The 23,940-nt window shown below is 46.8% G+C and overlaps 2 protein-coding genes across 4 annotated transcripts in view; both read right to left on the bottom strand.

Annotated features, from left to right (window-relative positions):
- LOC131816376 (titin-like) overlaps positions 1–13,695 on the bottom strand; it is a 52,303-nt gene extending 38,608 nt beyond the window's left edge. For all 3 annotated transcript variants that reach the window (XM_059149058.1, XM_059149059.1, XM_059149060.1), the window contains exons 1-2: positions 3,524–13,695; positions 1,089–1,160 (exon numbers count right to left, since the gene is read on the bottom strand). In XM_059149058.1, coding sequence (XP_059005041.1) covers positions 1,089–1,160; positions 3,524–13,587 — 10,136 coding nt within the window. In that variant the 5' untranslated portion in view covers positions 13,588–13,695. The remainder of the gene's footprint in view (positions 1–1,088; positions 1,161–3,523) is intronic.
- A 49-nt stretch (positions 13,696–13,744) lies between these two features.
- Positions 13,745–23,711, bottom strand: RDM1 (RAD52 motif containing 1). Its single transcript, XM_059149061.1, has 7 exons — positions 23,583–23,711; positions 23,026–23,205; positions 20,302–20,424; positions 19,734–19,902; positions 18,219–18,317; positions 15,570–15,655; positions 13,745–14,108 (listed from the first exon to the last, which is right to left on the bottom strand). Exons 1-7 carry the CDS (start codon positions 23,694–23,696, stop codon positions 14,007–14,009), a joined length of 873 nt encoding a protein of 290 aa, XP_059005044.1. The 5' UTR covers positions 23,697–23,711; the 3' UTR covers positions 13,745–14,006.
- Between the last annotated feature and the right edge of the window lie 229 nt (positions 23,712–23,940).

Raw genomic sequence — 23,940 nt, 5'->3', positions numbered from 1 at the left:
TTTTCTACAAATCGATTAAAAAAAAAAAGATAAGAAATTGGAAAAGGACAGAAAATTCAGACACGAAATACAAATGTTCAGTAAACAAAGAGATATAGTAAATTTACAAGTAATCGGAAAACTTCAAATTCAGCTGAGACCCCTTTTATTCACTCATCAGATCAGCCAAGAAGTGGAGAATATCCACTGGTGGAGGAGCGTGAGGATGTGAACCCTGTCATGGTCTATGGGTTGGAGTGTAAGTCGGCACAATTTTTTTGAGGGCCATTAAAATTGTACATCTACATTGTCTTCATACCAATGATTCCATTTCTAGATATGTATTCTACAGAAATCCCCGCTGTGTACACAGAGACGCATGGATGAGGCAGTTCATGGCAGCAATGCAAGTGACAAGAAAATTGGACACAGTCTAAACATCCACCAGTAGGGGAAATTATTAAATTGTAATACATTCGTAGTATGGAATATTACGCAGGAATTCACACGAATGGGGTAACCCCCTATGTACTAGAAGAAAGGAAATCTAAGACCTACCATGAAGAAAAAGAATCGAGTTATAGGATGTTACTGTTTATGTAAAAGGAAGGAAGAAAGGAGTGACTGGAGGAAGGAAGGGAGGGTTGAAGGAAAGGAGAGAGAGAGAAGGAAGGAAGGAAAGAAAAGGAAAGGAAAAGAAGGCACACAACAAACCTGTTTTGCTGTCTATAAATATGTATGTAGACAAATACATGGAAATGTCTGGAAGGATATATACTAAATCCAGACTAGTGGCTATTTTGGCGGTGGGAGATCAAAACACAAGGAGGATGTTCACTCTATCTATTCTTTCATTTTTATCTATTGAGAATGTAATCATGTATTCCTTGTCTAATGAAATATAAGTTTAGATTGGCTCTAATTTTAAAGAGAGCCTGCCAAATTTAATTTTTAAGATAAATATAGAATTGGAATCAAGAGAGGTTGATTTGGGATAAGGAAGGGGAAATACCTTTCCTCAGAGCTACTGACTTCAAAATTCTGGACCAAGAAGGATCTTAGAACGCAGTTAAGTTTTTTTGTATTGTATTTAGAGAGAATATACTCACAGTTTCTCAGCCCATCGATATGCCTTCCATATATTTTCATCAATGTAAGAAATAGAATTTCCTTGGAAATTTCTGTGAAGAAACACAGTTCAGATCCTTGAATAGGTAGGAAAAGAATGAACAGAATAAGTAAAAGAAGCACTGGCAACCTTGTGGGGAATATTCACATGCAGAAAACACCAGCTTTGTAATTTCCACAGCTATCAGCATCCCACTTCGCACAATTAATAGAGATGATGTGAGGCCGCTGGCACAAACAAGGCATTTCCCTAGAACCTGAACTTCCTATGTGTCCAATTTCTTGGATGGATAATGCCAGTTAATGACTTTGAATATAAGTATTTTTTCCCAAAATCACTTATGTGTCTAAAATAGCTCCTTCTGTAAATCAGTGAGAAAATAATAATTCAACAGAAACATGGCAAAAGTGTAACATTATCAGCAAACAGAGGTAAAGAAATCCTAAGTCAGGCAACACCAAAGCTTTGGCTCAGTGTAGTCTGTTGAAACCTCTCCAGCTGTTAGAAGGATAAGGGAAGTTAGAAATTAGAGAAACTAATACAGAGAGGTTTCTTAGAGATACTGCATAGGGAAAGGCAACAAACCACTGAGCAAGGAATAAAAAGTATTACCTTGTTAGGGGAAACTGCAAAGGAACGGAATAGAGAGGAAGGACACACACCAAAATAAGGTAACAGGAGTTATCTTACGGGTGGTAGGGAGGCTGGGGTGGGATTTTCACATTTTATCCTATCTGCTTGTATCATTAAAAACAAAAACAACAGTGAGAGTGTATCCAAGAATTGCATGTGTTAAAAAGAAGCTATGAAATGCCTGAGACTCAGTTTCAATCACTAACTCTATGTATGACTTTGAATCTTTACCTTTAGCTTTGTCTTCTTTCCTCAGCAACAACTTAGCTATTCAGTTTATATACACATTTTTTTTTTCAGGGAAGTCAGAAATAAGGCAAATGTTTTGATGATACCCATCTGCCCATCTGCCTGGTGGCCATTTCCAGCCTACTAGAAGCCTTCTGGTTGCTTTATGTTCCCTGATAAAAATGTTTAAAGCTGAACTTATCTCCCTCAAACTGGCTCTCCTTCCCAACTGCTGTTTCCACCTGTTCTACTGACATCAATCTGCTCATCCAGGACCGAAACTTCGAGAGTCATATTTCATTTTTCTCTTTCCTGGACACACCCTACCCGCTATTCTCATCAGTTACTCAGTCTTCTCGCTTTTTCCTTTGCGGTGCTCTCAGGGTTTTCTTTCTACTCCTATCACAGCCACTCTCATCCAGCTCCTTGTCACTTTCCTCTGGGCTTTTGCTAGAGCATTCTATCTGGTCTCCCTAGATCAAGATTTCCTCTCTAGATCATTCTACATAGGGAATCAAAAACAACCTTCTTTTTATATTATGTATCTCTTACTAGAACATTTTCCTGGCTCTCTATATCTCAGAGTAACTTTCAAACCCCTGTAACTGATGGTCAAGGGGTTTCATAATCTATCTTTCACTGCTTCCTAATTTTTAATTCCTGATCATTCTTGCAGCCATGACTTTATCTAGACTATACTTCCTATTTTTGCTCTATTTAACAAATCATAGCCACTCTTTAAGTCTCAGCTAAAGTTTTAGTTTATCCATGCAGCTTTCCCTCACTTCCATACTCCATTGATTACAGATTCTGGTGAAATACAGCACCTATGATCTGTACTTAATCATAGGTCACCTCCTTTCTATGCCCATTTCCTTTCTTCCCACCTATCATTTCATGTTCTAAAGACAATGTCATACTTGAATGGCTCCCATAGTACTTAGTCCTGGGCTGGGCTCAAAATAAGTTCTGTATATAGAAGGCCAGGGACAAGATGAGTTTTGAACATAACTGAGGAGTCAAATAATAATAGCTTACACTCATATATATGCTAGGCACCAATATAAGTGTTTTATATATATATATTCATCTAAATCTCAAAATAACCCCACAAGGTGTTAACGCTAATAATACCCATTTTACAGGAAAGGAAACTGAGTCAAAAGCTCTGAAATGACAGACCTCGCCTCAAGCAGTCTAGTTCCAGAATTTTACTCTTAACCACTTTGTTGTATCACCACCAAGGAGATGGAGAGAAGGGCATGTTGCTGTAAAGAGGATGGAGCCAAAACGGGACAGTAGAGGTTAAGGAATGAAATGATAGGGATAAAAAACTGGATAAGAAGAAAGAATAAGGACAACTGCAAGTAAAAGATTGGAGAAGGGGGAATGATAGCAAACAGCAAAATGAAGACAAGGGATAGTTGACAAAGAAAAGGTAAAAACAGAAAGTCAGCATGAATAGGAAGATGAGGAAGGCCCAGGAAGACCTCGAAGAAAAGGCTGCCATATCAAGCATAAGGCAGAGAACAAATGAGAAAAGGCAATTCTTACAAGATGGTGAAGGTGCCATTGTAGGTGTTGGGCTCTGGCACAGGCACTCTGCGGAGCCTCTGCTTTGGGCTGAAACCAGTACATGACAGCGTCTCATCTTTGCAGGTACAGAGCTCACATATGTTGATGTTCATGGTAGCATTCTCTTCTGGTGGCTCAGTTAAAGCTGTGCGTGCCTTTTCTGGGGTGTATTTTACAAAATGCACCAGTGAATGCTGGGTCGTTGGCGGAAAAACTGTCTCAGATGACTCTGGTTGTGGACTTACAGTAATTTCCAGGTCCACAGGTAGAACCGTGGTTTCAGTCAGGTTTGGGTGTTGACTCTGAACATGTTCTGGATGTGCAAGTGTCACCTCATGGTCCTTTGGAGGAGGTGTTGTAGTCTTCTTTGTGGTTGTAGAATATTCAGCCTCTGTAGTAGGTTCTGGAGTAATGGTAGGCCCCAAGTCCTCACGATGAAATGTAACCCTGGGTGACACTGGATGCTGACCTTGATCCTTACTTGGAGTTGGAGTTGTCACCTCCTCATGGAATGGATATTGTATTACAATCTCCTTAGGTAGCTCTGGAGGCTGAGTTGGGGTCTCTTGCATGGTTGGAGAAGGTTCAACCTCCATATTGGATCCTGCGGTTACAGTAATTTCCAGGTCCATTGGTGGAACTGTGACCTCAGTCAGGTTTGGATGTTGACTCTGAACCTGTTCTGGATGTGCAAGTGTCACCTCAAGGTCCTTTGGAGAAGGTGTAGTCTTCTTCATGTTTGTAGAATGTTCAGCCTCTGTAATAGGTTCTGGAGTAATGGTAAGCACCAAGTCCTCATGATGAAATGTGATGCTGGCTGAAACTGGATGCTGAGCTTGATCCTTACTTGGAGTTGGAGCTGTTGCTTCCTGATGGAATGGATATTGAACTACAATCTCCTTAGGCAACTCTGGAGGCTGAGTTGGGGTCTCTTGCATGGTTGGAGAAGTTTCAGTCTCTGTCGTACGTTCTGTAGTTATGGTAAGACCCAGGTCCAAAGGTTTAACTGTGACTTTATTTAAGGTTGGATGCTGAACCTGAACCTGCTCTGACTGTGGATATGTCACCTCAAGGTCCTTTGGAGGAGTTGTAGTTTGCTGCTGCTGCATTGTTGTAGACTGTTTAACCTCTGTAGTAGATTCTGGAGTTATGGTAATCTCCAGGTCCAAAGGTTGAACTGTCACATTTGATGACCACAGATGCTTAGCTTGATCCTGACGTGGTGTTGGAACCACTGCCTCTTGATACATGGGAGGTTGAGATACAAGTTCTTTAGGTGGCTCTGGAGGCTGATCTGGGGTCTCACGAATGGCTGAAGAAAGTTCAACCTCTGTAGTAGATTCTGGAGTTGCAGTGAGTTCCAGGTCCAAAGGTTTAACTGTGACTTTATTTAAGGTTGGACGGTGAGACTGAACCTGCTCTGAATGTGCAAATGTCACCTCAAGGTCTTTTGGAGGAGCTGTAGTCTTTTTCAAGGTTGTAGAATGTTGAACCTCTGTAGTGGGTTCTGGACTTACAGTAAGTTCCAGGTCCAAAGGTTGAACTGTTACATTGGGTGATGATGGATGCTGAGCTTGATCCTGACCTGGTGTTGGAACAGTCTCCTCCTGATATACTGGAGATTGAGCTACGGCAACCTCCTTAGGTTTCTCTGGAGGCTGAACTGGGATCTCCTGCATAGGTACAGAAAGTTCAGTCTCCTTAGTGAATTCTGGAGTTATGGTAAGCCCCAGGTCCAAAGGTTGAACTGTGACTTCAGTCAAAGTTGGATGCCGAGCCTGAATCTGCTCTAGGTGTGCAAATGTCACTTCGAGGTCCTTTGGGGGAGCTGTAGTTTTCTTCGTGGTTGGAGAATGCTCAACCTTTGTAGTGGGTTCTGGAGTTACGGTAAGCTCCAGGTCCAAAGGTCGAAATGTTACGTTGGGTAATAATAGATGTTGAGTTTGATCTTGGCCTTGAGTTGGAACTGTCACCTCCTGATATGCGGGAGGCTGACCTACAACCTCCTTAGGCAGCTCTGAAGGCTGATCTGGGGTCTCCTGCATGGTTGGAGGTTCAACCTCTGTAGTGGGTTCTGGAGTTACAGTAAGCTCCAGGTCTAAAGGTTGAACAGTGACTTCAGTCAAATTTGGTTGCTGAGCCTGAACATGCTCTGGATGTGGAATTGTCACCGCGGGGTCCTCTGGAAGAGTTAGAGTCTGCTGCAGGGCCGTAGAATGCTCAGCCTCCGTAGTAGGCTCTGGAGTTACAGTAAGCTCCAGGTCAACAGGTTTAACAGTGGCACTGGGCAAGTGTGAATACTGAGCTTGATCTTGTCCTGGAGGTGGAACTATCACCTCCTTATGGACTGGAGGTTGTGTTACAACCTCCTTAGGTGGTTCTGGAGGCTGAGCTGGAGCCTCCTGCTGGTTTGGAGAAGGTTCTATCTCCTTAAGGGGCTCTAGAGGTAGAGATGGGGCTTCTTGCAGGTCTGGAGAGGATTCCACCTTCTCAGGAGACTGTGGAAGCTGAGAATGGGTCTCTTGAGAGACTGGAAAAGGTTCCACTTTGTCAGGAAGTTCTAAAGGCTGAGCTGGGGCTTCCTGCTGGACTGGAGATGGTTCTACGTTCTCAGGAGGCTCCGGAGGCTGAGCTGGAGCCTCTGGCTGTGTGGGAGAATGTTCCACCTCCTTAGGGGGTTTAGGAGATATAGCTGGAGCTGGCGGTGGGACAGGGGCCTGAGCTGGGGCTTCCTGCTGGGTTGAAGAAGATTCTGCCTCATTAGGGGGCTCTGAAGGCTGAGCTGGGGTTTCCTGCTGGACTGGAGGTGGCTCTACCTTCTCAGGGGGCTCTGGAGGCTGAGCTAGGGCCTCTGGCCGTGTGGGAGAAGGTTCCACTTCCTTAGGGGACTCAGGAGATATAGCTGGGACTTGCAGGGGGACAGGGGCCTGAGCTGGGGCCTCCTGCTGGGTTGAAGAAGACTCTGCCTCATTAGGGGTCTCTGAAGGCTGAGCTGGGGTTTCCTGCTGGACTGGAGATAGTTCTACCTTCTCAGGGGGCTCTGGAGGCTGAGCTGGGGCCTCTGGCCGTGTGGGAGAAGGTTCCACTTCCCTAGGGGGCTCAGGAGATATAGCTGGGGCTTGCAGGGGGACAGGGGCCTGAGCTGGGGCCTCCTGCTGGGTTGAAGAAGACTCTGCCTCATTAGGGGGCTCTGGAGGCTGAGCTAGGGCCTCCGGCTGTGTGGGAGGAGGTTCCACTTCCCTAGGGGGCTCAGGAGATATAGCTGGGGCTTGCAGGGGGACAGGGGCCTGAGCTGGGGCCTCCTGCTGGGTTGAAGAAGATTCTGCCTCATTAGGGGTCTCTGAAGGCTGAGCTGGGGTTTCCTGCTGGACTGGAGATAGTTCTACCTTCTCAGGGGGCTCTGGAGGCTGAGCTGGGGCCTCTGGCCGTGTGGGAGAAGGTTCCACTTCCTTAGGGGGCTCAGGAGTTATAGCTGGGGCCTGTGGGGTGACAGGGGACTGAGCTGGGGCCTCCTGCTGAGTTGGAGAAGATTCTGCCTCATTAGGGGGCTCTGAAGGCTGAGCTGCGGCCTCCGGCTGTGTGGGAGAAGGTTCTACCTCATTAGGGGGTTCAGGAGATATAGCAGGGGCCTGTGGGGGGACAAGGGATTGAGCTGGGGCTTCCGGCTGTGTGGGAGAAGGTTCTACCTCCTTAGGGGGCTCAGGAGATATAGCTGGGGCCTGCGGGGGGACAGGGGACTGAGCTGGGGCCCCCTGCTGGGTTGGAGAAGATTCTGCCTCATTAGGGGGCTCTGAAGGCTGAACTGGGGGCTCCAGCTGTGTGGGAGAAGTTTCTATCTCCTTAGGGGGCTCAGGAGATATAGCTGGGGCCTGCAGGGGGACAGGGGACTGAGCTGGGGCCTCCTGCTGGGTTGGAGAATATTCTACCTCCTTAGGGGGCTGAGATATAGCTGGGGCCTGTTGGTGAACTGGAAACTGAGCTAGGGCCTCCTGCTGGGTTGAAGATTCTGCTTCATTAGGGGGCTCCAAAGGCTGAGCTGAGACTTCCTGCTGGGCTGGAGATGTTTCTACCTTCTCAGGGAGTTCGGGAGGCTGAGCTGGGGCCTCCAGTTGCGTGGGAGGAGGTTCTACCTCATTAGGGGGCTCAGGGGGTACAGTTTGGGCCTGCTGGGGGACAGGAGACTGAGCTGGGGCCTCCAGTTGGGTTGCAGGTTTGACTTCCTTGGGGGGCTTTGGAGGATGAGCTGAGACTGCATGTTCATTTGCAGATGGTTCAATCTCCTTAAGGGTCTGTGATGGCTCAGCTGGGACCTCCCATTGGCTTGAAGCAGGTTCCACCTCCTTAGGAGGGTCTGGAGTCTGAGCTATGACCTCTTGTTGGCCTGGAGGAGATTCATCTTTGGGGATCTCCGGAGACTGGAAAAGAGGCTTGGACTGGGTTGGAGGAAATTCAACCTGCTCAGGGGGAACTGGAGCCTGAGCAGGGAACTCCTGCTGCACTAGAGAATGCTCAGCCTTAGTTGGCACTGGAGTTATGGAAATCTCCAGATCTGTAGGTTTAACTGTGATATTGGTCAACAGTGGATACTGAGCTTTACCGGGACCTAAAGGTGAGAATGTCACCTCATGATGTACTGGAGGCTGAGATACAACATCTGTAGAGGACTCTGGAGGCGGAGCTAGGTTCTCATGCTGAACTGGAGAAGGCCCAATCCCCTCATTGGGGTTTGGATGATGACCTGGAACAGCATGCTGGACTGGAGAAGGTTCTACACCCACAACATGCATGTGAGACAGAGGTGAGCTCCACTGCTGGATTGGAGGAGCTCCAATTTCCTCAGGAAGACCTTCAGGCTGGGTTGGACCTTGCTGCTGGACCGGAGAAGGTTCAACCTCACCAGAAGGCTCTGGATACTGAGCTGCAGCTTCCTGCTGAATTGGGGATAGTTCATTTTCTTCAGGAAGATCTTCAGGCTGAGTTGGGACTCCCTGTTGGATTGGAGAAGGTTCAACATTTCCAGGAGGGGCTGGATGCTGATCTTGGGCCTCTGACTGGACTGAAGAAGGTTCCAACTGCCCAGGGAACGCTGCAGACTGAGCTGGGGCCTCTTGTTGGGGTAAAGAAGTTTCAACCTCATTGGTGGACTCTGGAGTTATGGTAAGTGCCAGATCCACAGGTTTAACAGTGACATGGGGCAACAGCAGAACCTGAGCTTGACTCTGACCTAGAGGAGAAACTGTTACCACATGATGCTCTGGAGAGTGAGCTGGGACCTCCTGCTGGGTTGGGGAAGGTTCAACCTCACCAGATGGCTCTGGATGCTGAGCTGCAGCTTCCTGCTGGGTGGCAGAAGGGTAAACCTCCTCCGAAGTCTGTAGATGCTGACTTGGGACCTCCTGATATGTTGCATAAGGTTTAACCTCCCCAAGGGGATTTGGATGCTGAACTGTGGCCTCTGACTGGGCCAGAGAAGATTGAATCCCTTCAAGAGACTCTGGGTACTGATTTGGGGTCTCTTGTTGGGTTGAAGAAGGCTCTCTCTCCTCTGGGACCTGAGGGTGCTGAGCTTCGGCCTCCTGCTGGGTTGGAGAAGGTACAACCTCCTCAGGGGTCTGTGGATGCTGACCTTGGCTCTCCCCCTGGGCTGAAGATTCACCCTTCTCAGGGGTCTGTGGAAACTGAGCTGGAGCCTCCTCCTGGGATGAAGATGGTTCTCTCTCTCCCTGAGTCTCTGGAGGTTGGGCTGGGACCTCCTCCTGGGTTGAAGATGGTTTGCCTCCTTCAGGGGCCTGTGATTGCTGAGCTGGGGCCTCCTGCTGGGTTGTGGGAGGTTTAACTTCTCCAGGATACTCCAGATGCTGAACTGGGGTCTCCTGCTGTGCTGGAAGTTTCTCCTGTATTGTAGGTTCTGGGGAATCAGTTGGAGTCTCCTGCTCAACTGGCAAATGTCCAGCTTCCTCAGGGGACTGTGGAGGCAGAGTTGGGGCTTCATGCTGGGCTGCAAAAGGTTCCACATCAAGGGGCACAGAGGGCTGAGCTGCAGCCTCATGCTGAACTGGCAGAGTTTCCACCTCTGGAGTGGGTTCTGGTGTTATGGTGACCTGCACATCTGCAGGTTTAACACTAGGAATGTTTAAGTGTTGAACATGATGGTGACCTAGAGGCGAAACTGTCACCCACTGATGCCCTAAAGGTTGAGCTACGTGCTCCTGCTGGGTTGGAGCAGTTTCCACCTCCCCAGAAGGCAGCTCTGGAGGCTGAGCTGGTTGTTCTTGTAGGGTTGCTGAAGGTTCTATCTCTCCTGGAGACTGAGCTGGGGTCTCCTGCTGGATTGAAGATTCTGCCTTATCAGGAAGTTCTGCAGGCTGAGCTGAGGCCTCCTCCTGGGCTGAAGAAGGTTCAGCTTCTCCAAAAGTCTCTGGAAGCGGAACTGGGGGCTCCTGCTGGGTTGCAGGTTTTACCTCCTCAGGATGCTCTGTAGGCTGAGCTGGGGTCTCCTGCTGAGCTGGGGAATGTTCTGCCTCTTCAGGATTCTCTGAGGAATGAGTTGGGATCTCCTGCTGAGCTGGGGAGTGTTCTGCCTCTTCAGGATTCTCTGAGGAATGAGTTGGGATCTCCTGCTGAGCTGGGGAGTGTTCTGCCTCTTCAGGATTCTCTGAGGAATGAGTTGGGGTCTCCTGCTGAGCTGGAAAGTGTTCTGCCTCTTCAGGATTCTCTGAGGAATGAGTTGGGATCTCCTGCTGAGCTGGGGAGTGTTCTGCCTCTTCAGAATTCTCTGAGGAATGAGTTGGGATCTCCTGCTGAGCTGGGAAATGTTCTGCCTCTTCAGGATTCTCTGAGGAATGAGTTGGGGTCTCCTGCTGAGCTGGAAAGTGTTCTGCCTCTTCAGGATTCTCTGAGGAATGAGTTGGGGTCTCCTGCTGAGCTGGGGAATGTTCTGCCTCTTCAGGATTCTCTGAGGAATGAGTTGGGGTCTCCTGATGAGCTGGGGAGTGTTCTGTCTCTTCAGGATTCTCTGAGGAATGAGTTGGGATCTCCTGCTGAGCTGGGGAATGTTCTGTCTCTTCAGGATTCTCTGAGGAATGAGTTGGGATCTCCTGCTGAGCTGGGGAATGTTCTGCCTCTTCAGGATTCTCTGAGGAATGAGTTGGGATCTCCTGCTGAGCTGGGGAGTGTTCTGCCTCTTCAGGATTCTCTGAGGAATGAGTTGGGGTCTCCTGCTGAGCTGGGAAATGTTCTGCCTCTTCAGGATTTTCTGAGGAATGAGCTGGAGTCTCCTGCTGAGTCAGAGAATGTTCAAATTCCCCACTAGGCTCAGAAAGGGGAGCTGGTTGTTCCTGTACGCTTGAAGGCTTAGCTTCCTCGGGAGGCTCTGAAGGCTGAGCTGGGGTCTCCTGCTGAGTTAGAAAAGGTTCAGTCCCCCCAGGAGACTCAGAAGGCTGAGCTGGTTGCTCCTGCTCACCTGAAGGCTCACCTTCCTCTGGAGGCTTAGCTGAGGTCTCTTGCTGGATTGAAGGAGGTTCTGCTTCCTCAGTATGCTCAAGAGACTGAGGTGGGATCTCCTGCTGGGCTGTAGAAGAATCAACCTCCTTAGCCGGCTCTGGAGTTATAGTAAGTGCCAGATCCACAGGTTTATATGTAACACTGGCAAACTTGAAATAGCTTGGATGGTGGCTTATAGGTTGACGTAGCATCTCATTATTTACAGGAGTTTGAGGTAGGTACTCCATAGGAAACTCTGGAACTAGAGTTGGGGCCTCTGGCTGCACTGGGGTGGGCCCAGCCTCCTTCAGGTGCTCTACAGACTGAACTGGGATCTCCAGCTGGACTGGGGTGGGCCCAGTCTCCTCAGGGTGCTCTGCTGGCTGAGCTGAGGCCTCTGGCTGGACTGGGGTGGACCCAGCCTCCTCGGGGGCCTCTACAGGCTGAGCTGGGGTGGACCCAGCCTCCTCAGGGTGCTCCGTGGGCTGAACTGGGGTCTCCAGCTGGGCTGGGGTGGGCCCAGACTCCTCAGGGAGCTCTGCTGGCTGAGCTAAGTCCTCTGACTGCACTGGGGTGGGCTCAGCCTCCTCAGGGAGCTCTACAGTATGAGCCGGGGTCTCTGGCTGGACTGGGGTGGGCCCAGCCTCCTCGGGGAGCTCTATAGGCTGAGCAGGATTCTGAGGCTGGACTGGGGTGGGCCCAGCCTCCTCAGGGCGCTCTACAGGCTGAGCCAGGGCTTCTGGCTGGACTGGGGTGGGTACAGCCTCCTCGGGGAGCTCTACAGGCTGAGCCACGGCTTCTGGCTGGACTGGGGTGGGCACAGCCTCCTCGGGGAGCTCTACAGGCTGAGCCACGGCTTCTGGCAGGACTGGGGTGGGCACAGCCTCCTCGGGGAGCTCTACAGGCTGAGCCACGGCTTCTGGCTGGGCTGCGGTGGGCCCAGCCTCCTCAGGGCTCTCTGCAGGCTGAACTGGGGTCTCCGGCTGGACTGGGGTGGGCACAGCCTCCTCAGGGCTCTCTGTTGGCTGAACCAGGCCCTCCTGCTGGACTGGGGTGGGCACAGCCTCCTCAGGGCTCTCTGTTGGCTGAACCAGGCCCTCCTGCTGGACTGGGGTGGGCACAGCCTCCTCGGGAAGCTCTACAGGCTGAGCAGGGATCTCTGGCTGGACTGGGGTGGGCAGAGCCTCCTCGGGAAGCTCTACAGGCTGAGCAGGGATCTCTGGCTGGACTGGGGTGGGCTCAGCCTCTTCAGGGCGCTCTGCTGGCTGAGCAGGGGCCTCTGGTTGGATTGGAGATGGCTCAGCCTCCTCCGTGTGTTCTGGAGGCTGAGTTACAGTTATGGTAAGTGCCAGATCCACAGGCTTAACAGTCACGTTGTGGAGGTTTGGCCGCTGGGCTTCATTCTGACTGAGAGACGGCACATCTACCTCATGTCCTATCGGTTGCGGTACCACCTCCTTAGATATCTCTAGAGGTTGACCTGGGGCCTCCTGAGGGGTCAAAGGTTCTACTTCCTCAGGGGCCTCTGTAGGTTGAGCTGAGGCTTCCTGATGGACTGAAGAAGGTTCAACCTCTTCAGTTGTGCGTGAAGGCTCAGCTGGGGCCTCCTGTGGGTTTACAGAACTTCCACCTTCCTTAAGGAACTCCGGAGGCGAAGATAGAGGCTGCCGCTGATCTGGAGAGGTTTCTCTCTCTTCAGGAGGCTCTGGATGCTGGGCCTGGGCCTCCACCTGAGGCAAAATAGATTCAGCCTCCTCAGGGAACTGTAGATGATTTTGGGTCTCCTGCAGGAGCGGGGGAATTTCAGCCTCCTCAGGGAGATTTGGAGGTTGTTCTGGTCGCCCCGAGAAATCCACTGGTAGGTTCTCCCCAGGATATAGGATATCCATACTGGAATCTGAATCATCCTGCAGCTGTTCTAAGAGCTCTTTATTTGCAAGTTGGTTGGGAGTTCCAACAATGACTTTGGCAAGCCTTCGATGCTGAACAAGATCTTCCTCCAGGTTTGGGGGTGAAACAATAAACTGTGTTGGCTTTGAACTCTGAACATCCAGAGGTGGAACAAGTATTTCAAATGATTGGTGATCTTCAGCCTGATCCAAACCTACAACTTTAATCTTACTTTTGAGTCCAAGAGGCAGAGCTATGGTCTGATTCTGATCCCAACCTGGCCTTGGAGCCACCTCCGGGAGCCTTTCATGCTGGGTTAGCTTGTCATTCAGATCCTGATCTGCCTCTGGGGGCAGCTCGCCAACTGAATCCGTGTCCGGGAACGGAACCAAAGTCTCAGTCAATTCCTTAGGCGGGGCCAACATCTGGACTGGAGCAGAGGACCCCAAGTATTTAAAGCCCCCCGGCTCCGCGGGGGGTGTAAGTGCCCGGGGCGATTCGGGCGGGAGTTCAGAGGAGTGCGAAGACCAGGGCTCGGCGGGCCCTAGGAAGTCGGAGGTCAACTGGGCAGGGTCCAGGGCCCACTCCGGAGGCTGAGCTGCCTGGACCAGCAGCCACAGTGGTTGCCACGTGAGGAGGAGCAGTGGGGCCCAGAGGCGCAGCCGGGACATGACATGCGGAGGCTCTGGGGCGCAGCGACCCAGGCCAGTGGGGCGCAGGCGCCGCGCCGGAGCGGAGCCGAACCGTTATGGCAGCCCCGTGACGCGCACACAGTTAGCAACTGCGCGCCCCTCCCCCGCCTACGTCCCACCCTTTGTTTACGACACCTTTATTTACGCCACCTTTATTAGCTGGGCGCAGGTGGGCACCGCGCCGGTCGGAGCGAGGCCCTTTTCCAGAATCACCGGGGCTCAAGCCTCCCTTCCCTCTACAAAGGGCAAAGCTACCTCCTGATGCTCACAGCGAGGCAGGATGGCCACGGACTCCAGCAGCTCTGGGCGGGAGGCAGGGGAGATGGGGGAGTGGGGGGGAGGGGTGGACAGTTTCCCAAGGAAGCCACAGGACCTGGCATCCTGGGAAATTAAAAATGCTAGTCCAGTTCTGGCGGTTTGAACTCATCCTCTTCAAAGCTTAAATCCGAGAGACATTCTTCCTCCCCTTGGCCATCCTGCTTCCAAGAAAAGTAGCTGATCTGCAGAATAAACACCAGTTAGGGCAGTAGGGAAGGGTTACATTTTACAGGTTGTTATTCTAAAATGTTGCCATTTCCTCTAAATTCTCAATACGCATGTCTGAGTATTAAGTCGCCACTCTGTTAGAAGGAGGCTACCTACCATTGAATCAGTGAGGGCTCCAAAATTTCTATAGGAGGGGTTTTAAGGCAGGGGTAGGGGGGCAGGTGAGGATTTTATTCTGGGAATGAGGGTCTGAAACCAAGAGAATAGCTCTCTATTTACACTGGCAAGGGAAAACTTCCCTCATCCCACTTGACTCAACACAGCCGTCAGTCTAGAAAAAGTACCACCACCACTTTTCAGAGGTCTGACCCTGTATGTGCACATGTTCAAGTTAGCAGGTCAAACAATTTTCTTGAAATAGTGTAACATCCAGTTTACATCCTTCACAGTCCTTTTTATAATCTGTTTTATTTGAGTCCTTGTTTATCGTCCGGCACAAGCCTAGCACGCAAACTCTAAGAGAGAAGGCTTTTTATCTTATTCCCAGCATCTAACACATAATAATGGTTTTTAAGTGGAACTGATTCCAAGGCCTTATTTAGGAATGGATCTATTGTTACAATCAGGTTTCTGAAATCTTCAGTATCAATACGGAATCTCTCTCACATTTCACAAGAAGCTAGACTTCTATCCAAGTGTAAACTTGGATAAGTCTGAAGTTTCCTTGATGAGCTTGATTTAAACTGAATTAAAATAATTATTTTGCACCAAAAAAAAAAAAAAAAAAAAGCCTTCAAATACTTTTTTCAGAAAGTAACCATCTTTTCTTTCTTCACTCTCTTCCCTTCAAAACAAACTTTGCACATTTGGAGTGAGTTAAATAATCAGAAATCTGGCCCCCAATTAAGTTTTCAATGACATGAAACCCATCCTTTGCTCCTTTTTTTTTTTTTTTTTTACATTCTATATGCAGCACATTTATAGCTTCTTTTAGAAATTACCTTGGCAACTTAATCCCTAATTCAGGGCATGACATAAGTGATTGACAGAAAAGTTCTTCAGCAAAATATTTCATAAAGATACGTGTAAGATGCTGACATTTGGGTAATACACCTTATTTGAAAGGCTTAATGGTTTTCAAACACTGTAGCATAATCTCACTTAATGCCAGAGTTACCCTGTTCTCAAATTCCTGGGATTCCGTTTGAGGGGAGCTCTAAAAGGCTGTGTCCTCTCCCATGTCTGCAAGGGTAGAAGTACTCTGATGCAATTTGCTCGCCAAATTTCAAAGAAAGGGTCAGAGCCAAGAGTGAAGACTTCAAGGAAAGCCTCAGAAATTCCCATGCACTCAAAAGCAGTTTCAGAGTTTTACATTTCCCAAAGGATGAAAAAGCTAAGTGTACTTGTCAAAGTCTTCCAAATCCTGCCAGTTGCTTTAAATTATGGCTACCCTGGCTATGGTAAACTCCACATACTTGAATTAAATCCTGTAGCTCCTCTTCGGTTCTGGCATCTGTAATCTCTTCACAGGGTCTATATTCCACAGCTATTTTACCACTTTCTGAAATAAAGTTAACAAGGATCAGATCAAAATTTTTCTTGTTCTAAAACTTGTTGTATATGATAGCATCCAAAAATTAGTCTTTTGATTTTTTCAAAGTACTTTATTTTATTTATATTATTTATTATATTTATTTAAGAGAGAGTGCACAAGCAGGGGGAACAGCAGAGGGTGAGGGAGAAGCAGGGAACATGCTGAGCAAGGAGCCCGATGTGGGGCTCAATCCCAGGACCCGGAGATCGAGGCAGACCTTAATGGGCTGAGCCACTCAGGTGCCCTGTAGACATTCTTTTAATTTCTAAAAGCAGAAAATAAAAGCATTTCCCTAGAAGTTTTTTCACCTCACACTTCAGTTTTTATCATAACTTTTTTTCCAGATTTTATTTATTTGGGAGATGGGGGCGGGAAGGGGGGAGGGAGCAGCAGACTCTCCACTGAGGAAGGGAGTCTGACATGGGGCTCAATCCTAAGACTTTCGGATCAGGACCCGAGCTGAAGGCAGACGCTTAACCTACTAATAAGCCACGCAGGCACCCCTATCATAACAATTTGCGGGGAAAAAAAAAAAAGTTATCAACTGTGTGGTTAAAAAAACTTCATGATCTCAGAGATAGTAACTAAGGAATAATGACACAGGGAGTTAAAACTGTAGGAACAAAAACATTCAATCATAATATGATTAAGCAATAAGACTTTATTTAGGTGGGGGTCAAGGTGAGCTCAAACCCAGAACAGAGACCTCCAGACTATGGCTAATACTTCATATTAGAAACAAGGCAAGTGTCTACTCCCTGGGAACCAAAATCCCACCAGATACAATGAGCAATGCTTTGGAGAAGGAGGCAGGGCATGCACTGGAACACTTTATTGGCAGAAACAGGCCCATGTACCTTATAGACAATACAATTTCCCTTAAGGCAGACTACAGCTACAAGACTTTTTAGTCTAAGGAATTTTGAATGTGTAGAAGGGATACCAAGCATATTAGGGAGAGGTCAACAACCCAAACACTCAGTTTGGTTCTTAAAATGTTGTCACTCAGAATTGATAGCTAATAACGATTCTACCTGATGACCACGGAAATCAACCTTCCCTGGAAGACTTACCCAGGCTGGAAACTTAAAACCAATCCAGGGTCAACTCTTAGAAGCAAATAAGGCCTCTGAAACTTAGCTAGGATTTCTTAGTCTTTAAGACTCAAGGCTCTGAAGCAGGGGAGCAACTGTTGGGAACTCTCCACTAATTATAAAATTTCCAGAAAAAAAGGCACCTGGGTAGCTCAGTTGGTTGAGTGTTTCGCTTTTGATTTCAGCTCAGGTCATGATCTCAGGGTTGTGAGATCAAGCCCTGCACCAGGCTCCATACTAGGCAAGCAGCCTCCTTAAGATTCTCTCTCTCTACCTCTCCCTCTATTCCTCCTCTGCCTCCCTCTTTTATTTTATTTAAAATAAAATAAATTTCCTCTGAGCACAGCCTGGGTTGATTCTCTCCCTCGACTCCTCCCCTGCCTCCTCTGCCACCCTCTTTCATTTTATTTAAAATGAAATAAAATACAGTAATATTTTAAAAATAAAATTTCCTTTGAGCATAGCCTGTAGCATTCACACTATTGTAGAACTTAGTAGGGAATACAATCAACACTGTTCAATAGGATGACCACTTACAAGGTTCACAAAAATGTAGCTGATCGTTACATAAGAATCATGTTTACCCAATGTCAGTGCCAGAATGAAAAAGTAAAGCTGAATTGATTCCAGAATTGATTCTAATAAATTCTCCAACAGGAAAACAATAATGGTAAGAAGTTGGGAGGCCTGGGTGGCTGAGTCAGTTAAGCCGCTACCTTCGGCTCAGGTCATGATCCCAGGGTCCTGGGATCGGGTCCCGCATCCGGCTCCTTGCTCAGCAGGGGAGCCTGCTTCTCTCTCTGCCTCTGTCTGCCACTCTGCCTGTTTGTGTGCGCGCTCTCTCTCTCTCTCTGACAAATAAATAAATAAAATCTTTAAAAAATAATAATAAGAAGAAGATGTAAACATATTTTGTCTGCTTACCACATTACCGGGATAGTCCTGAGCTTTTTATATTCATCATCTCATTTACTCTAACAATGTCCCCCATGAGGTAAGCTGAATTATTAACTAAACTAGACTAAATATTATACTAAATACTAATAATTAGACTAAATACGTTTAAATTTGACTATAAAACCTAAAACTGCATCAGAAATCTTAAGAGACAGAGTTAGGACTCAACAACAGATGTCCAAAGCTTATAATCACTATACTACTTTGTGTTACGGGCAAACAGTAAAAAAAGAAGACTGGATCAAACATTTTCTGTGTGCAGGCAAGTCGCTGTATATCTATACACTATAGATAATAATATTTCTCTGTCTCAATGTCATTTTTCTCACAAATACTACAAAGAACAAATTTGAGACTGCTGCTTTGAAAGCATTTGGTGAATAAAAGAATACAAAGTGTTCATCCCAACCAGCTTTTCAAAATGAGTTTATTTGTGTATGGAAACTGAAGTACCTTGAGGACAATCGAGAAAGTCTTACCTAAAACCACAATCACCAGTTTCTGGAATGCATCTGACATAGCCTTCTGAATAGCAAGCTTCTGGGTGGTTTTCCTTTTCATCAGAAATGATATTGGCCCTAAATCCAACCAAAACAAATGGATTTAATATATATGGCTGAATAATTGATTTTTTAAAAAGATTTTTATTTATTTATTTGTCAGAGAGAGAGAGCACAAGCAGGCAGAGAGGCAGGCAGAGACACAGAGAGAAGCAGGCTCCCCGCTGGACAAGGAGCCTGATGTGGGACTCTATCCCAGGACCCTGGGATCATGACCTGAGCTGAAGGCAGTGGCTCAACCAACTGATCCACCCATGCGTCCCTGAATAACTGATTTTTATGTTATAGGTTTAATAAATCAAAGTGGATCCATGATTCTTAGATCATTATCTTAGCAACAAAGGCAGACACAACACAGGCATTTGGTGGAATGGTTCTGCTGTAGGAATATCCTGGCTGGGCACATTTTTACTGTCCTGATCTATCGCAGAAGTTCCTGAAGTACCAGAAAGGAGATGCAAGCCAAGAAGGTGGCACAAGAGACACCTGGGTGGCTCAGTCAGTTAAGCGTCTGCCTTCGGTTCAGATAACGATCCCAGGGTTCTGGGATGAATTCCACATTGGGCTCCTTGCTCAGCAGGAAACTGGCTTCCCCCTCTGCCTGCTGCTCCCCCTGCTTGCGCTCTTGTGCTCGCTTGCTCTCTCTCTGACAAATAAATAAATAAAATCTTTACAAACAAACAAACAAAAAAGAAGGTAGCACAAATCTCGCATTACTCACAGATTTCAAATGGACAAGCTGAAGCTATCTTCCTAGAGGCCCTACTTACTCTCTTGTGCATCAAGCGCCGGAATCAGAGAAAGATTTGGTGGTAGTGCACATGACCTGCTCTCTTCCTGAGCATCACCCACGGAAACCTGTTCCACTTCATTTGCTAACAGCCCTGCCTCTGCCTTAAAACCCTAAGCCTAAGCGCTATGGACTCTGGGAAAAATCAGTACCAACTGGAATACCTTTTCTAGGAATCTACATTTGACTCTTTACACACCAGCCCTTTTATAGGAGGCAAAGGACTGAACATTTATGCAAGAATTTATTTAAATCTTTAGATGATGATTTTGCTGGGATCATTGAAAGCTACAAGAGATCTGTATTTGTAGGACTATTTTAGCACAAGGCAAATTCTTTTTTTTTTTTTTTTAAGCACAAGTCAGACTCTTAACCAAAAATGGAAAAAAAAAATTATTTCCCTCTTCCTAAACAGGAAAGTCTGCTAGCAGAAAATCAGCTTTAGAATTTTAAAGCTAAAGGTTCTTTTAGGGATTGCCTATGATAAAAACCTGTATTGCAGGGTAGAAAAGCTCTGCCCAGGGCTTTAGTAGCTTAGCAAGAGGAGGGCTTGATGATATATCTAGAAAGATGAGTTTTATAAAGAAAGAGAGGTTCTACCTCCACCCCATCCACCTCCACCTCCACCCCCTCTATAAACAGACCTTCCTCCAACTTCTCCAAAGGCTCCTCAGCCATGCCGACTCCAGGACTCCTGCACTCAAAGAATGGCAACACCACTTCTAAGGCACAGAAGAATTTCAGGCTCTGCTTCTGAAGTGGTACTGCAGTATCTTCATTTTCTCTTTCTTCGAGGTCAGAAAGATCCTGAAGCTGTTAGGATTTTAAATTAAAGGTCCTTCCTAGGATCTCAACGTAGACTTCAAGATGTTTCGTTAATATAAATAAAAACTAAACTCCAGCAAACCCAGCTAACAGTTGAGGTCCTATAGCTTCAAAATCAAGTAAGACTTGCAAATGAATTATTCGATACGGACAACTGCTTTTTGTTTTTGTTTTTGAAATCTGTACCCTACAAATACTGGTGAAAATTGTGGACGCCACTACCCAAGTCACTGAGAGTATTATTAATTCTAGGTGGCAGGTCCATGCTCAGGTCCTTCTACTTAGTCCCCCTCGTCTCCTACCCACACCCAGTCCTCTCCTCTCCGAAGTCTAGGGTTTCAATGTTGAAATGAGTCTGATTAGCCAAAGCAAAGCTATAAAGTGTACCTTGATAATCCTTTTTGACCATCCATTGAAACCAAAATAATAATTTGCCAATTCTTGGCACTGGGAGCTGTTTAGGGCAAGGGCCTGATATTGAACCGCTTTATGTCTCGTGCCAAGACGAACCTAAAGACATAAGAGAGAGACCGAAAAATATCACAACTTGCCACAGAGGCTTATTTTGGATACACCTGAGATTGACCAACACCTATTTCAGAGACTGGCTGTGAAGATTAAAAAGGGAACAACGCTGTAAGCAGTGAGCTCATAGGAAGCCCTAAATGAATGGTATTTACTCTTTTTAAGCTACAGTACTTTTCTGCATCATTTCCAGGGCTCCTGATTGAATTGGAAGATTTTCCTGACCTCTGGTGGTGCGAGTGACAATGAAAGTGACTAAGGAAGCCCTCCAGAAGCAAATTATGTAGGTGAGCAAAGGAAAGACATTGGCTTTGTTGTTCCATTCTGGAGTATATGATCTAAACACCAGACAAGGTAGGCTTGACACAGAGGTAGAACCCTAATCTGCAGCACCCTCCTCCCCAAGTCACTAACCTGTTAGAACAAGGAATATACAGACCTCTATAAACTTTATAAGCAACTAAACAATTAGAGGTTCATTTGCATTAATAAGCTTCTTTGAGAATGCAAATACCTCCAGTGTTAATTCTGAATAACTTAACGCTCTATGGTGAATTTCTTACATCCACTGATTCTGTCTTAAATGTCTATTTCAACTTTAAGCAGGGCGTAGTATAGTTAATATATTCATAAAGACTCAAATGATGCCAATGAAGTCACAGCACTGTTAAGTCTTTATTGATTTGTTCATACATCTTCCTCTATCACTGGTTTGTAAGCTCCTTAAGTGCTTAAAGGAACCATATCTTATTCTTTTCTCATTCCTAAAACCGAGCACATTCTGTTGTTGACTGAATGAATGAATAAAAGAAAAAGTGATAAGAAATTGAATTTACTTTCTCCAGATAAAGCTGCATGCTGGGAAGGAGAAATGAAGACGAACTTTTAAATGTTAAGTGCTGCATGGGCAGCTAATGGTGAGGTATAGTGGAGCTGTTCTGTATAACAAGGAAGCTTCAGAAGGGCCCCAAGCCTCTGAGTCAGAGAGACTGTTGTTACCTTGGATAAGCTTGCCAGTTCTTGCTGGCAACCATTTTCCTTCATGCTACTGAAAAAAACTCAGATGCCCTTAGGCCTTTCCTTGATTTACTTTATTTAAGACATTATTCTTTTTTCTGTATTTATAAAAGACAAATGACATCAACAACAGCAACAAAAAACCACCCAGGAACTATGCGCAGTTGCCAAAGTCAAAAAGAGCCCCTAAGTAAATTGGATAACAATTTGGGAAAGCAGGGATGGTATCCCAAGGTTCTGTGTTAAATAACGAAATCTAATACGAATGTTCTCTCTTGTCAACTGTATATTGACTTGTAGAACACTTCCTTCATCACTCTCAGTGATGGGCTTTATACTGTTAAACCTCAAAACCTAAAGTTTATGAAATGATCTTAATGTCCAATGAGAGACAAAAACCCCATTACTCACAACTGATACAAAATAGCTGTTTCATAATCTGTAATACCTAAATGGCTCTGTGAACTTTTCACAGGCTAGAAGCAGGCCCGGCCACAGTTTGCAAACTGAAGAATGACTGACAGGTCATCTTTTCAATCACAGGGAGTGAAGCCAGGATTGAAGAGGGCGTTAAACAAGTAGGTGGTATACCTAGAGTCACATTTGAGGAGAGTTCTCAGATTGGATGGAGGTTAAGTCAATAAGGAAAGGCATATGCTAAGAATAGACAGCCAAGTCAGTATGGGGTAGCCAGATTAAGAAGCCAGTCAGAGAAGGCTGATGAAGATATACAATTATAAAGGGAAAGGTTTGGAAATCTAAGTCTCACTCACTTATTCAGAAGAAATGACATGGTCCTTGATAAAGAAATGGTGACTGAATTGAGGCACATACTGAAATATAATTCTGGGGCTCTGGGAAAGTAAAAAGGACAGCATGGTTAGTATGGAATAAAGTTCCTGTAGTGCATTAAAGAATGTTTTAATCATTTTCTGGGAACTGAAGGGAATCCCGAACAGGCAGTTTGAGAGTGATGACGATGAAGCATCCTTTATAATACAACGGATGACAGAGTTTGTCATTTTATTTTTTAATTTTTTTAAAAGATTTTATTTATTTGAGAGAGAGAGAGGGAGAGAGGGAGAGAGCAAAGAGGGGGAGGGAGAAGCAGATTCCCCGCTGAGCACAGAGCGGGAGGTGGGGCTCGATCCCAAGACCCAGGATCATGACCTGAGCTGAGGGTAGACAGCTTAACCGAATGGACCATCCAGGGGCCCCTAGAGTCTGTCATTTTAAATCCACATAATAGTACATATACGCAGGACTCTACTTGTGAAGATTTCTTAAATTAAGGGGCAGCATAAAATGACCCGGGATTTAACATCAGTAAGTTGGGGTTTGATTTCCAACTTCCAGTTATCATGAACCTTAAGTAAGTCACTTAACTATACCGAGTTCGAGTTTCTTCGTCGAAAAAAAGAAAACAAAAACTCAGAGAAACCGGGGGATCGCTGTAGAAATGCAACTGAAAGCATTTTGCAAATCGGAGTGTTGCACAAATGCCAGTCTATTACAACGGGATTCAGCACTTTGTACTAGTGGAGTTAGGAATTCCTTATTTGGACCCACCTTCACTGGAGAATTCTGGAAAAGATGCTTCCCGTGGCATGCCTTTTGAGCTCTGTGAGCATCCCTTGCTGAATAAAACTTGATGATGGCATAGAAACCAGGACGGGCCACTGCAGCATTTGGGAAGACTCGGACCGAATACAGAAGGCCAAACTGGGAGAATACTGTGAACAGAGAATGCTGTGGGGTGGTCCCACGGCAAGTAAGTGCATGAAATTTCACGCCCAGAAACCAAAACTGCCCAATCCCTAAACCCTTGGGCACAGGCAATCCCAAGCACTTTTCACTTCATGAACAGGTCTTCCTCTAAAATCCCAAGATTCGAGAAGCATTAGAAGGCAACATATGCTGGCTGTTGAGAGTTACCTCTCAGAAATCTGTTGGGGCTGACAGACTGCTGAGGTCCCCTTTAGAACTAAGATTCCTCTCGGCAGAGACTACAAGGCGCGTGAGGTGCTAAGACCAGACTCCAGGGCTCCCAGTCACCGGGTGGGGGGATAGGGGGTGAGGAGACACACAGCCTTCTCCATCCCTCCCTCCATCCTGGCTCGGCTCACATGCAAGTCCTCGGCCGTGGGTCCAGAACTCAGTTCCCACACCAGCAAGGTTTTGTCACTTTCAGTGGGAACGGCAAAAAACACCAACTCCGCCATCCTACCACCACTGCGCATGCGCGGGTAAGTTCAAGCGGCACTGCGCCTGCGCAAGGCGCGCCCGCGCTTTAAAAAAAAAAAAAAAAAGGACTCGTACGAGGGGCGGGGCCAGCTCGGCGGAGAAGGAGCGAGGGCGGTTCCCGGACCTCTCTCTGGCCCCTCCCGCTCTGGACGGGTCTCTGAGTCTCTTTTCCCTCCTGCAGCTCCGCCACTTAAAAGTGGTGGGGTGTAGTGCTTCTACTCAAGTGTATTTTTAGGGGAG

This window comes from Mustela lutreola, chromosome 15, assembly GCF_030435805.1.
Source record: "Mustela lutreola isolate mMusLut2 chromosome 15, mMusLut2.pri, whole genome shotgun sequence".
In the NCBI taxonomy this organism is placed as follows: domain Eukaryota; kingdom Metazoa; phylum Chordata; class Mammalia; order Carnivora; family Mustelidae; genus Mustela; species Mustela lutreola.
The sequence above is the reverse complement of the archived record's forward strand: the minus strand, read 5'-3'. Positions and strand labels throughout refer to the sequence as shown.

Excerpts from the sequence above, each read along its gene's own strand:
- RDM1 (XM_059149061.1), bottom strand. The coding sequence starts at position 23,696 with ATGCGCAGTGGTGGTAGGATGGCGGAGTTGGTGTTTTTTGCCGTTCCC. Across the intron at positions 23,206-23,582 it reads CCACGGCCGAGGACTTGCAT|CATTCTCTGTTCACAGTATT; the intron begins GTGAGCCGAGCC and ends ACCACCCCACAG. Across the intron at positions 19,903-20,301 it reads GGTCAAAAAGGATTATCAAG|CTTCAGGATCTTTCTGACCT; the intron begins GTACACTTTATA and ends AAATCCTAACAG.